Consider the following 14,387-nt stretch of genomic DNA (forward strand, 5'->3'; position numbering starts at 1 on the left):
TTGGGTTTTTGAGGCAAGGTTTCATAATGCTTAGACTGGCCTGGCATTTAAGGTCATCTCGGAGGCCTAGGATGACCTTGTGCTGCCGGCTCAGGCCTTTACCTCTGGTGTGCTGGCGTTTGCGTGACCACACCCAGGCATCCCCCACAGTTTGGGCCTAAAGCTCGGATAGCCTGCACGCCCATGCCCTGACGTGATGTTCGGTGACTAATCAATACCGAGCATTTACAGAGCCCTGACACATAGCGGCATTGACTTAACAGCCTGGTGTGTAATGAGGCTAACTTGTCCGAGTCTGCCCGCGATGCGATGCTCCGGGTTAAACAGGTTTCAACAGAGTACCGGATGGCAGGGCACCCCTCCGTGTAGGGTTTTGGGTGTTAGTGCTTCCAGTCTCCTGACCTGCTCCCCAAGGGCTGGTCTTAAACTCAAAGCAATCCTCCTGCCCCTGCTTCTCAAGTTCTAGGATTACAAGTGTGACTCACTGCACCCAGGAATATGTGTCTTTACTACAGAGGAAGGAAAGCTCAGAGTAACCTGTGTAAAGTCCCACAGCGGGAGAGGGTGGCTGGCTATCAACCTCGTCCTTGGTGACCTTTCCTGCGACCTCTAAGGGAGGAACTAGATTCCCCAGCAAGGATTCTAAGGACTTGTCAGGACTGACCTTCAATGATGGTCCCCTTTGATGGTCCCTGGGGGGGTTTGCCTGGGACAGGGATCTTGTGTTTGGGTACAGATCACCCTGAAGACTGGTCAGTTTCAGTACCCTGTCCAGCCTGTGGCTGGGAAGGGCCAGGGGCCCAGATCTTGTGGGCAGCCTGGGGTAGGGCCAGCATTCCAGGGGCCCGCCTGGCATGTGGGGAATGTCCCAGCAGAAGTCCCAGCCTTCCAGAAACTCAAAGGGAAGTGTTCTTACATGGGGTGGGAGGTGGTGTTTGTGGGAATGTCCCCCTGGTCTGGAACCCCGAGGGGCTGCAGTTACCAGTTACACTGGGGCAGTGCCAGGCCAGGGAGCTAGCTGACCTGCTTTTCAGATGTCTTCATAAACAGAGAGCACTATTCCTGCCTTACCTACCTTGCTTCCTGGTAGACCAGCACCTCAGGGCTTGAGCATCACCACAGTGGGGACTCTTGTGGGTCACTGACTTGGGCCACAGTCACCACAGTTTATTTAGAGTCAGCAGGGTGGCTGTACTCTATGCTGACCCTGGAATAGAAACCTCGGTTTCTGCTCAGGAGGCCCAGGCTACAAGGCCTTGGAGAAACCCTGAGGCGGGTGGGCGGGGCAGGTAGGTCTCTGCATGGGCCGCTCTAGAAATTAACCTCCTTTCTACCCCAGACCCCTCTGGTTCCAGTTCGTATCTTCTGGCATCTCTGGCTTCTTCAAGGACCGGCTCTAAGGCTACTTCCTGGTACACCCTGGACCCTCTCTCCATCCTGAACGGATCATTACCTTAAACCTGGTCCTTCCCATGGACTGGGTTTGGGGAACCCAGGGGTGCTCCAGGATGGCCTCAGAGAGCAGGAGAAAGTTGGAGATCAGCCAACTACTGCAGAGAACGACTGTGGAGGAACAGTTAAATGGACTAGCAAACACGAACGGGCCAGGGGCAGAAGGATTGCTATGAGTTCGAGTCCAGCCTTAGCCACACAGATACTTCAAGCTTAGTCTGAGTTACAGAGTAAGGCCCCGTCTTAAACCCCAGAAAAACACGCCGGGGAAGCGCAGGGGGCCCGGGCGCGAGCTGCAGAGCCCCCTCCCCTGGCAGGCCCGGATAGGGGCGTGGCCTAACACGGTGACGTCACCCTCCTATAAAACCCTGGGCGCCGCCGGGCTGGCTTTGCGGAGAACTGCAGCGGGCTAAGCCGTGTTGAACAAAGGAGGTCGGGCACAGCCATCCAAGCTCCCGGGGCCACCGGGCCGCCCTCCGCCACCATGACCGCCAACGGCACGGCCGAGGCTGTGCAGATCCAGTTCGGGCTCATCAGCTGCGGCAACAAGTACCTGACAGCCGAGGCGTTCGGGTTCAAGGTGAACGCATCGGCTAGTAGCTTGAAGAAGAAGCAGATCTGGACGCTGGAGCAACCTCCCGATGAGGCGGGCAGCGCGGCCGTGTGTCTGCGCAGCCATCTGGGTCGCTACCTGGCCGCCGACAAGGACGGCAACGTGACCTGCGAGCGCGAGGTGCCCGACGGCGACTGCCGCTTCCTCGTCGTGGCGCACGACGACGGCCGCTGGTCGCTGCAGTCCGAGGCGCACCGGCGCTACTTCGGCGGCACCGAGGACCGCCTGTCCTGCTTCGCGCAGAGCGTGTCGCCGGCCGAGAAGTGGAGCGTGCACATCGCCATGCACCCGCAGGTCAACATCTACAGCGTCACCCGCAAGCGCTACGCGCATCTGAGCGCGCGACCGGCCGACGAGATCGCAGTAGACCGCGACGTGCCTTGGGGCGTCGACTCGCTCATCACCTTGGCCTTCCAGGACCAGCGCTACAGCGTGCAGACGTCGGACCACCGCTTCCTGCGCCACGACGGGCGCCTTGTGGCTCGGCCCGAGCCCGCCACGGGCTTCACGCTGGAGTTCCGCTCCGGCAAGGTGGCCTTTCGCGACTGCGAAGGTCGCTACCTGGCTCCGTCCGGTCCCAGCGGCACCCTCAAGGCTGGCAAGGCCACCAAGGTGGGCAAAGATGAGCTCTTCGCCCTGGAACAGAGCTGCGCTCAGGTGGTGCTGCAGGCGGCCAACGAGAGGAACGTGTCCACGCGCCAGGGTGAGTTGGGGACATGTCCCCTCCCTTGGGTCCTGACCCAGTGCACAAAAGCATCTCTGCATTCCTATTTCCCTATTTCCTCCTGGGCTCCCTTTAGGCTCACAGGCCTCTGGGCTCCGCCATGGGGAGGTGGGCTTCTATTCTGAAAGACCTGACCTCACTAGATAGCCCTGGCTGTCCTGGAACTCGCTATGTAGACCGGGCTGGCCCCGAACTCGCAGAAATCTTCCTTCCTGTCTCTTGTGCTGGGATTAAAGGCATGTACCACCCCTCTGTCCAGGACGTAGGCTTCTGCTGGAAGAAGGTGACGTGGGGAGAGGGGTAAGGCCTAACACATCCTAAAGCAATACTGTCCACCTCCCCCACCCCTGGCTGGGGGCGTGGGACTCCATAGACCTAGCTTAGATCTGTTTCCTCTTCCTTCCCCGTCTGAGCCATCCCCATTCATGAGCTGATCCTTTAGGATAGGCTGTCCCAGGTCTTGGAGAGGAAGGGTTCCCCCTTCACCCCCCTTGTTCATTTCCTTGTGCGTCCTCTCCCGCTTCGCGGGCCTTTGGCTGGAGGACCAGGGGACAGTCACCCCTGCCCTCCCCGCCTTAACTGGCGAGATAGAGGTTGGTGGGGCTTTTGATCCCGGCGGGGTGTGCTGGGCGGGGTCGGCCCTGTGGTGGTGGTGGTGGTGGTGGTGGTGGTGGTGGTGGTGGTGGGGTTGTCCGCAGGGGCTTCCCCTCCCCCACCCCACCTCCCCTCGCCAAGGCCTGGCGCTCCGGGCCGCGGCCTTTGTGAGCAGGGGGGCGGGTCGCCACGGCTAGGCCCTCCCTCGTCCCCTTTGTCCTGCTAAGGCTCTGCAGATGGGAAAACCAGATGCGGCGGAGCTGGGGGAGGGGATCGGCTTAGGCGGGTCCCTCTGCGGAGGAGCCACCCCCAACCCTCCTGGCGTTGTCCCTGGTCCAGGGTTCAGTGAGAAGGCGCGGAGTGAAGCCGCCTGGCTTTTCCTTCGCACCCCGGCTGGCAGGCGGCGTGGCGCGGGTGGCTGCGCTCCAGGCGCCCTCCCTGCCCTCCCATGCACGCCTCGCGGTCCGGCACTCGGCGGAGTGTCCCTCCCAAAAGCCTCTACCCTCGAGTGAACCGGTCCCCAAGCCCTCTCTGGCTGGGAACAATCGTTTGCAACTCAATCTGTCCCCATCCAGCGTCTCTAGCAGGCTGGCAGGTCATTTCCGACCGGCATGGGCATGGCACAAGTAGGTGCCTCCTTTCTGGCGTACCCCCGACTCTCCAAAGGGTCTTTGCTGCCTGCTGGCAGGGACTTGTGAGATCTCGCTTCCTTTGTTGGGAAACTGTACCCCAGGCTTTGGAGATAGCTGGATGGGAGCCAGTCTGTGGAGAGGAAGCCCCCCTCCCCCAATGCAGAGGGCAAAGCCTTGGGTGGGGCCTGCCTGAGTTTGGTTGAATAACGCTCAGAAAGGTGCAACCATTTGCTTACTGTTACACAGTAAGTCAGCAACATGCTGAGCTGGGTGTATTTGATTCCAGAATGTTCTCTCATTACACACACACACACACACACACACACACACACACACCAATGAACCATGGCCTCTCTTGTTTCACAGTGCTGGGTGAGGGGGTCAGAGTTCCCACCTGTTTAGCAAACATTGAGATACAAGCTGCGGTAAACGTCTCTTGGGGATGTGACTGGTATGTAAAGCAAAAGATTGGGGGTACAGGATCGGGGTAGTAGATTATAAGATCTGGGGTCCTTTCTGAGGACCCAGAAGCTGCCCCAGGAGAGTGAATAGAAATGATCGTGCACCAAGTTTATGGACTGGTTTTGCAGGCAGGGGCCACAGCAAAGGCCCGGAGGTAGGGAGGTGCAGATCGAGAAGCCCTGCATAGCTGGGAGGAAGGTTGGGATTGGAGGAACCCTGCAGATGCTCGGTACTCCAGAGCCTAGAGAGACCAGCTCTCTGCTTACAGAGCCAAGGCTTGTGCCCTGGGGAAGGTTAGGCAAGGCACAGGTGACTTGGGCCCTTGGGGCCTGAAAGGAGCCTAGAGGGTGTGCTTTGCGAGCCTGGACAGGTTCTCTGAGGGTGCCATGATTGTGCATGATTCACACTGATGCGGCAGGAGGGGGCGGGCATTGAAGGAGCTGAAGGGATGGGAATCTGAAGGGAACTTGGGGTCACACACAGTCAGACCTCTCCTGCCCTCGTATGTCTAAGTCCAAGTCTCAGTGCCAAGTCAGCCAGCTCCTCCCGGGCTTTTTGATGGGGAGCTGCTGGGTGGGTGTGCCGGGGAGGCCATTTTGGGCAGGCTTGCGTGGCAGGGAGGCGGGGCTGGGCTTCGGGGAAACACGTGTTGAACTGCTTGCGGGGAGTAGGGGGAGGGAAGGCGCAATATGGTCTGGGGTTGTGAACCTTCCATGCAGAATTGCTGCTTCCTGCGCCCTGGCCTCAGTTTCCCCATCTGTAAAGCACAGAGGTACTTTGAGCCAGGCTCTGTACCTGGGAGGTGGAGAGCAGGATGGGGGTGGGGTGGGGAAGGGTCTTTTCCTCCTTGCTCCTCATGACCCTCCCAAGCCCCTGCTGGCTCAAAGAGACTCCGTGCTGTGTCCCCCCCCCCCCCCCCCCGCCCATCCGGGTTTACTTGTTGGGGTCTAATCCCGGAGAATGCTTTCAAAGGATTTTGTCACCATCACTTCTAGGGTGGCTGGCTGAAGAATGAGTGACAGGTGAGCCTGGGCTTTGTAGGGTATCTGATGGCTCCCCTCTTGGGTAGAGGAATGGCTTGGTTTTGAGCACTGTACGACTTTGGGCGGTGAAGTCCTGGAGGGCTCTAAGCTAAGCCGCCTTCTGGGTTGTGGGGGTTGCTTATTTCCATCAACGCTAGGGAGCCTGGCAAACAGCAAAGCCCAGGAAGGGGGTTGCGGGTTAGAGGACCCTCTGAGTCACCGCAGAGACGCCTAGGAAGCTGGAAGACAGCCACGCCCCCTCCGTGGGCTCCGAGGAGCCTGTGACTCAGGTTTTCTGTGCTGCTGCTGCTGAAAAATAAATTCCCCCAGAAAACCTGTTACCATAGCAACACAGCTCCACTATGATTCCAAGGCCAAGTGGGGCCTTTCCCCCTGGCTCAGCCTTAGAGGGCCCATTCAGGAAGGGGGCTAACTTCCCCTTCCTGCTGAGGTGGGAGGGCCCAGCATCTCCTTGGCAACAGGCCCTCACATCCTTTCATGGTCCCAACAGAATTGAGAGGCAATTCTTTTTGGCAAGGGAGGGAAACTGAGGCAGAGAGAGGAGAAGGCATTCCCCTAAGGGTGCCTGGAGTCCACCTTTGGTGCCTTTATGGCCTCTTTATCAGAAAGTGGATGCACAGGCCCCCTTTGTCCCGGTACCTGGAGATGAGACCCAGATGGTGGCCTGGGTGAGGCCCTTTTTGTCCTCTGTCTGCACATCTCCTTTTTCACAGGTACTGGGAGGTTGGTGTATGTCCACAGCACTGTGCTGTCTTGAACTCAGTGCGCATGACGACTTGTGCCAGGGCCTCCCCTTTGTGTGAGGGAAGCTAGCATGCTGGGAAACTCTGACTCCTTTACCCCACCCACCTGAGTTTTAGTTTTTGTCTTGTAGCCCAGCTGGCTTCCAACTCTCCATCCTCCTGCCTCCATCTCCAGGGTGCCACGGTAACAGGCCTGGGCCACCACAGGCTTCTGGCCTCCTCTTGATCCTTGGTTGCGGAGTGGCTGGGAGTGACTTTGCTTTTCTTTCTTTCAGGCAGGGTTTCTCTGTATAGCCCTGGCTGTCCTGGAACTATATAGACCAAGCTGGTCTCAAGTGCTGGGATTAAAGGCATGTGCCACCATCTCTTGTGGGGCTTTTCTTTTATTTGTGGGAATGTGGGGATAAAACCTGAGGCCTTGTGCATGACAGGGGCTCTACCACTGAGCCACACCCCAGCCCCTCACTGGGGGATTCTAGGAAGGGGCTCTACACTGAGCCACACCTCCAAAGCCAGCTTTTTTTTCCTTTAAAAAAAAATACATTTTTAATCTAATTACCTTTGTCAGTGTGTGTGTGTGTGTGTGTGTGTGTGTGTGTGTGTGTGTGTGAGATTGGGGCCGACTGGTCCCAATGCTGGCTTTCTCTGACTGTTCCATTACCCTCAGTGGGCACAGTTAGATCAGGTGGGGTCACTTAGGCTCCCTGGCACTGGGTGTGGCTGTTCTGCCCAGTATGTGCTGACTCAGCTGTCCCTGCATGTGGCAGCTCAGTTACAGGCAGGCAGAGGGGAACAGTGGGTGACACCCTGTATATGTGTAGCCAATTGTTCTTTTAATGTTTAGCCATCCCTAGTGTGGGCCAGGGGCAGGAGAGCCATTTCTGCCTGAGAAGGTTGAACAGACTGTAGCCCAGAGCTGTGGCCTTGGGGTGGCCGTCTAGCCTGGGACAGCCCCCCTACTCTCCTCTGTGCTTCAGTGGTAGATCCTGTGGAGGCACTGGGCCAGGGTCCTAGGGGATCCATCATAGAAGCCGTGTCTGCTGATCCATAAGTCTAGAAGGGGAGGCATCTGTCCATGCCCACTCCTGAAGCCAAGGAACCCCTTGGTCTTGCTGGGTGACCTTGGGCCAAGGCCAGCCACCTTTGAGCTCCATCTTCTGCTTTGTGAGGTAGAGGTAAGAGCCTTTGGCATTGACAACACAGATAGAGACTCGGTTGGGTCGGGGTGGCACTGCCTGGCACACTCTTGGGTGTGGTGTCAACTAAGGATGAGTTCCTGGGGGCAAGGCTGAAGGTGGCACCTACCATCCCATGGGAATACCAGGTTCTGCTGCCTAAGGACACCTGAAGACAACTGTGAGACACCCAGTGTATAGCTGAGGACATTCTTAGAATCCGGGATCCTTGAAAAACAATGAGTTTATCTTGTTAGGACCCAAGATCCCACTCCTGGGTGGAGTCAAAGCCACTATGCAACTCAGGGCCACAGAGTAGGCCTTGGGAGCGGCACCTATTGGGGCTCAGTGAGGTCATGGTGCTCAGTGAGGTCATGTGACGTGGAAACCATGTAGTGTTACTATGTGGCAAGAAGTTAGCAAGCCATGCAACAAACCTGTAATTCCAACTCAGGAGGCAGAGGCAGGTGGATCTTTGAGTTCAAAGGTAGCTCTAGACACACAGTGAAGACGTCTCAAAACAAAACAAACAGGCTGGAGAGATGGCCCAGAGGTTAAGAGCACTGGCTACTCTTCTAGAGGTCCTGAGTTCAATTCCCACAACCACATGGTGGCTCTGTAATGGGATCTGATGCCCTCTTCTGGTGTGTCTGAAGAGAATGACAGTGTAGTCACATACGTAAAATAAATAAATCTTTAAAAAAAGAAAAGAAAAATGAAAAGGGAGGGGTGGTGGTGGAGACATGGCTCAGACAGTTTTTTGTTTGTTTTGGCTTTTTGGTGTCTTTCCTTCTTTCCTTCCTTTCTTTCTCTTTTTTTTTTTTCTTTTTGGGTATCTATGTAGCAGCCCTGACTACCCTGGAACTCACCTATAGGCCAGGCTGGCCTTGAACTCAGAGATCAGCCTGCCTTTGCCTTCCAATGCTGGGGTTAAAGGTATGCTCCAGCACTGTCGAGCTCTGGAACACTTGTTCTTGCATTTGCCCAGTACTCACAGGGTGGATCACATGACAGTTGCAGGTGATCTGACCTCTGAGGGCACCAGGCACATTTGTGCACGTACATACATACAGGCAAGACATTCACACATGACATACAATACAAAATGTCTTTCTAAAAATTATAGAAAGTAAATAAGACAGAGGGGAAGAAGGAGAGAGAGCCACTGTTTTGGACTTGACCACCACTGGCAGGGAAATGCCGGGTTTGTGGCTGGTGGGGGCAGGGATAAAGGAGGACCTCATTTTTAAGATTTTTGAGTTTTCTAAAGAAACATGTGGTCTGTGTGTGTGTGTTCGCGTGTGCGCACGCACGTGTACTAGGGGTAGAGTCCAGGGCCTTCTACCATGCTGGGCAAGTCCTTTATACTGAGCTATATTTTCAACTCCCTCTCTTATTTTATATATAGCTCTGGCTGGCCTAGAACTCATTATGTAAACTAAGGAGACCTCAAACTCATCCAAACTCAAACGAGATTGACCTGCCTCTGCCTCCTGAGTGCTAGAGGCAGTCATGAACCACCACGCCCACCTTCTCTTTGAAAAAAAGGCTATTGCTTTTGTTTTTATTTTTTTGTCTGTGGAGAGTGGTGCCCACACCCAGTGGCACCGGAAGCTGGAATCAGGTCTCTCCTGCCCTGTTCGTCCTAGGGACTGAACTCAGGTGGGTAGGTTTGGTAGCGGGTGCTTTTATCCCACGAACCTGTAGTCCTTGTGTGTGTGTGTGCGCGCGTGCGCGCGCGCGCGCGCGCGCGCATGTGTCTGTCTGTCTGTCTGTCCGTGCATGGAGTGGAGTCTCATGTAGCTCAGGCTGGCCTGGGATTTATGATCTTCCTGACTCTGGTAACCAAGTACGGAGACTGCAGGCTCACTCTGCCACACCCTTTTACACAGTTCTGGGATAGACCCTAGGACTTTGCATGTCAAGTGAGTTATAGCCACGGCCCTAGTTTATTTATTTTATTATTTTTTGAGATCGGGCCCCACTCATCATCAAGGCTAAGGTCGGCCTCCTGAGTGCGTGGTCGCTGTGCCTGGCTCCTACGTTATTCTTTGACTTTCACACATACCCACTACAGGAAGCGAGTAGTGAGCCCCCTTTTACCAGCACCCCGCCATGTGACATTCCGCAGAACCAGCGCCATCTGTGTGTTTATTCAATGGTTTTGGTTGTATTTAAAGCAAATTCCCGACACTGGAGCTTCTCCTCCGGAAACGCCCCCATCTGTAGCTACAAAACCAGGCCATTCCTTACATAATGGCAGCGTTGCCTAACTGGAACCGATCTTTAAGACCCAATCCGGGCCCACGGGAGAGTTCTGCTAGGCCTTAGAACATCTTTGTGGGTGGTTCGTTTGAAGTTTGATGGCTTCCTTCCTCCCCTGCTCCCTTTCCTGCTTGCCATTTTGGGCACTAGAGTTTAAAGAAACCCGCCCACCTGCCACTGAGCTAAGTCACCAGATTTTTTTTTTTTTTTTAGTTTAGTTTTTTCGAGACAGGGTCTCTCTGTGTAGCCCTGGCTGTCCTGGAACTCACTCTGTAGACCTGGCTGGCCTCGAACTCAGAAATCCACCTGCCTCTACCTCCCAAGTACTGGGATTAAAGGTGTGCGCCACCACCGCCTGGCCCCAGATTTTTTTAAAGAGTCTTATGTATCCTAGACTGGTCTTGAACTTGTGTCAATGCCTGGCATATCCTATTTTGATCATTTATGTGTACACCCCTAACATGGAAGTCAGAGGTCCATATCATATGTGTCGTCTTCGGTCATCCTACATACTTTTGGGGAATGGGTGGGGGCAGGGATGGAGTCTAGCCTGGGCTGGGTGACGTATGCTTTTCAATCCAGCATTAAAGCAGAGATAGGTGGATCTCTGAGTTCTAGGACAGCCTGGGCTACACAGGGAAACTTTGTCTAAAAAACAAAAAGAAAGAAAGGAAAAGAAATAGAGTCCCCCTATATAGCCCTGGCTGTCCTAGAACTCACTAGGTAGACCACGCTGGTCTTGAACTCACAACAGATCCACCTGCCTCTGTCTCCTGAATGTCCACTCTCTGCTTGGAGACAAGAATTGCTCAGTGGCTTGGATTCAGTGACTCAGCTAAGCTGGCTGGTCGCTGAGCCCCAGGCCTCCATCTGCCTTGGCTTCCCTGTGACAGGATTATCGGCTCATACCACCGCGCCTGGCTCTTACACGATTCCTAGCAATCTTAATTTAATACTTTATGGTCAAGCCATCCTTCAGTGCTCCCTCCCCTCCTGTTGAGACAGTCTTCCTTGGTAGCCTGGGGGTCCCAGGACTCACAGTTCACCTCCCGTTGTTTCTGGTTTTTTTGTTTGTTTGTTTGGTTGGTTTTTTTGTTTGTTTGTTTGTTTGTTTCGAGACAGGGTTTCTCTGTGTACCCCTGGCTGTCCTGGAACTCACTCTGTAGACCAGGCTGGCCTCAAACTCAGAAATCCGCCTGCCTCTGCCTCCCGAGTGCTGCGATTAAAGGCGTGTGCCACCACACCGGCTTCCGTTGGTTCTTTTCCTGAGTGGTGGGGTCCTTCCTGGCTAGCACTGACTGCTGACTTGGTAGCCTGGTCCCGCCCACTGCTCAGGATTATCACTGAGGGGGTCTAAGCCACACTTCGGGAAGCCCACTGCCCTGTGGTATTCTGGGATATGAGCAAGACAAGGGTCACACAGTGGCCTGACCGGCTCTGGTCTCTCTCTGTAGGAATGGACCTGTCAGCCAATCAGGATGAAGAGACCGATCAGGAGACCTTCCAGCTGGAGATCGACCGAGACACAAGAAAGTGTGCCTTCCGCACCCACACGGGCAAGTACTGGACGCTGACGGCGACCGGAGGTGTGCAGTCCACTGCGTCCACCAAGTGAGTGACACCCTACACCCCTCCATCACCTGGCCTGGCTCTTCTCCTGCAACTGGGCAGCCTGCTCGATGCCCCCACGTTGCCAGCCCCTCTTCTCTTCCCCAGGAACGCCAGCTGCTACTTTGACATCGAGTGGTGTGACCGCCGGATCACCCTGAGAGCCTCCAACGGCAAGTTTGTGACCGCCAAGAAAAATGGCCAGCTGGCCGCCTCGGTGGAGACAGCAGGTAGCCACTTGGGGGCTCGCACCCCAAACCTGTTTCCCTAGTATTCCGTGGTCAGCCATCAGTCTCACCTGGACCTCCCTGTGTGTGTAGGGCATCCCTGTAAGCTCGTGTACCCCTCAGGCCGGCAGCCTGTGACCCTTAGCTTCTTGGTATCCTTCTCCGCTGAGCCACTCCCTGGCTGGCCCATCTTTGTTGCTGTAAAGCTCAATGGCTCCTTTTCCCTGTGGCAGGGGACTCGGAACTCTTCCTCATGAAGCTGATTAACCGCCCCATCATCGTGTTCCGGGGGGAACATGGGTTCATTGGCTGCCGCAAAGTTACGGGCACTCTGGACGCCAACCGCTCTAGTTACGACGTCTTCCAGCTGGAATTCAACGACGGCGCATACAACATCAAAGGTGGGTTCCCAGGATGGGAATGAACTGGGCCATTCAAAGCCGTCATTAGGGAACGGGTGTTCTATGGCCGCCCAGGGTAGCCCCTTCACCCCCTTGTCTGTAGAGAGAACTTTTCTGGCCCGTCCTGGGCAGACAGAGAAGGTGGGAAGCAGCTAGGGAGAGTGGTCGCGGCTCCAATCTGGAAATCTGAGAGAGGAGAATTATTTTATTTTTTTTCTTTTTTGCTGTTGAGGACAGAACCCAGGGCTTTGAGCTTGTTAGGCAAGCATTCTACTGCTGAGTTAAATCCCCAACCCTAAGAATCATCTCAAAAAGAAAGAAGTAAAAGAAGATGGAGCCTGGCAGTGGTGGCTGCGCACACCTTTAGTCCCAGCACTCAGGAGGCAGAGGCAGGCGGATCTCTGAGTTCTTGCCAGCCTGGTCTACAGAGTGTGTTCTAAGACAGCCAGAGCTATGCAGAGAAACCCTGTCTCAAAAACAAACAAAAAGGGGGTGGGGGGGGGAGAGATGGAAGATAAGAATATCCTTCTTAGCTGTGGGACCAAAACCAGTGAGAGGACACAGCAATCTAGAGGTGTCAGTCAGCATCAGACCCCTGTGCTGTGTGTGGCCTTAGCAAGGCAAACATGACTCCTTTCTTACAGTGCTGAGGACTGAACTCAGAGCCAAGATCCAGCCCCTCACTGGGGGATTCTAGGCAGGGGCTCTGCTGCTGATATATGTCCTTCTTTTTGTTTGCTTGTTTGTTTTGTTTTATTGTGACCCTAGCTGTCCTAGAACTTGCTTTGTAGACCAGAGACGTACCTGTGTGTTTCTGCCTCCCAAATGTTGGATTTAAAGGCATGTGCCACCATGTCCCGCCCTAGCCTAGCCCTCTTATATTTTATAGTTTGAGATGGCGTGTCAGTAAATTTCCATAGGATGGCCTTGAACCTAGGTAATCCTCCCTCCTGCCTCCGTTTCTTGAGTATTTGGATTACGGGACTGTACCTCACATCCAGCTGAGCCTACCCGGTTCTGGAAGCTGGCGGTTGGGGGGAGTATTAATCCTTTCGGGGACTGACAAGGCGGGGTTGACATGTAATCTCCCTCCTCAGACTCCACGGGCAAGTACTGGACGGTGGGTAGTGATTCCTCGGTCACCAGCAGCAGCGACACCCCTGTGGATTTCTTCCTTGAGTTCTGTGACTACAATAAGGTGGCTCTCAAGGTGGGCGGCCGCTACCTGAAGGGGGACCACGCCGGGGTCCTGAAGGCCTGTGCGGAGACTATCGACCCCGCCTCACTCTGGGAGTACTAGGGCCGCCTGCTCTCTGCAGGCCGCCCTCGTCAGTCCCTCCTGTTATCCTTACTCACCGGGTGGCCCTGCAGCAGGTGGCAAGCCCCTTGCCTTTCAAACTGGAAACCCGAGAGAAAACGGTGCCCTTGCCGTTGCCCTCTGTGGACCCCTTCTCCCTAACTCACTGCTCCCCATGGGTCGGTGGCTGCAGACTGTCCCCAGGAGGGGACTCTGGTTCCCTCTGTCCCCTTCTTTCCATGGGGAATTCTGGCACCTTTCTTCTGACCTCAGTCAACTCTGAGCCTTATTTCCCCCCAGGAAGTGGCCTAGGAGAAGCTACAGGGCCTAGGGAGTTACCCTGAGCTTGTAACTGGAAGACCCTGCCCTCGCCCCGTCCCACCCCACCCCTCTCTGGTGCGCCTGCTCTGGCCCCAGCCTCCGGAGGCGAGCCTTTTGGCGCAACTGAAGCCAGGGATGGGCTGCCTTGCCCACAAGTGTTTTTCTGGATCATGGCTGGAAGGCAGTCTGTCCCATCCTGCAGTGTTCCGGCCTGGCTCTTTGACTCAAAGCTAGCTAGGTGGTACTGCCATGTCGCTCCTGCACATTATGGAAGCGGCCGGGCTCTCTCCCACCTCGTTCCTCCCCCCCACCCCCCCGCCTGACTGGAAGCAGAAAAAATGACCAAATCAGTATTTTTTTTTTTTTTAAGGAAATGTTACTGTTGAAAGACCCTAGGCAAGCCTGCCCTGTTGGTTGTAGCCGAAAGTGGTCTTGGGGGGAGATGCTTGGCACCTGTCCCTGCCTCCCCAGCGGGTTCCCTCCCTCACTCCTGCCTGGCCACCCCAGCCCTGGCTCTGTGATTGGTGCTCCACGTCTTCCCAGACACCTCGGGGCTCCTGGGTGGGAGAAAGCCAGATGTGCCCCTCCCTGGGAGCCCTGGAGTAAACCTCAGGGGGCCCTTTCCCAAGCACCCCCTTTCACCCACCGACTCCCCAACACCATGCATCTCACTCTGGGTGTCTCGCTCTTTTATTTTTTTGTAACTGTCATTTGTATAACTCTGAAGACCCATGATAGTAGGCTTTGAACTGGAAAATAAAGTAAAATCAAGTCTGCGGCCCGTGTGTGTGTGTGTGTGTGTGTGTGTGTGTGTGTGTGTGTGTGTGTGT

At 55.3% G+C, this 14,387-nt stretch overlaps 1 protein-coding gene across 1 annotated transcript; it reads left to right on the forward strand.

Annotated features, from left to right (window-relative positions):
- The first annotated feature begins 1,839 nt into the window (after positions 1-1,839).
- Fscn1 (fascin actin-bundling protein 1) lies at positions 1,840-14,333 on the forward strand. The gene is made up of 5 exons (XM_021186841.2): positions 1,840-2,768; positions 11,158-11,314; positions 11,420-11,541; positions 11,772-11,939; positions 13,037-14,333. The coding sequence occupies exons 1-5, from the start codon at positions 1,937-1,939 to the stop codon at positions 13,237-13,239; spliced, it is 1,482 nt and encodes a 493-aa protein (XP_021042500.1). The 5' UTR covers positions 1,840-1,936; the 3' UTR covers positions 13,240-14,333.
- The last annotated feature ends 54 nt before the right edge of the window (positions 14,334-14,387 follow it).

The sequence above is a fragment of the Mus pahari genome, chromosome 23 (assembly GCF_900095145.1).
Source record: "Mus pahari chromosome 23, PAHARI_EIJ_v1.1, whole genome shotgun sequence".
Taxonomy (NCBI): Eukaryota; Metazoa; Chordata; class Mammalia; order Rodentia; family Muridae; genus Mus; species Mus pahari.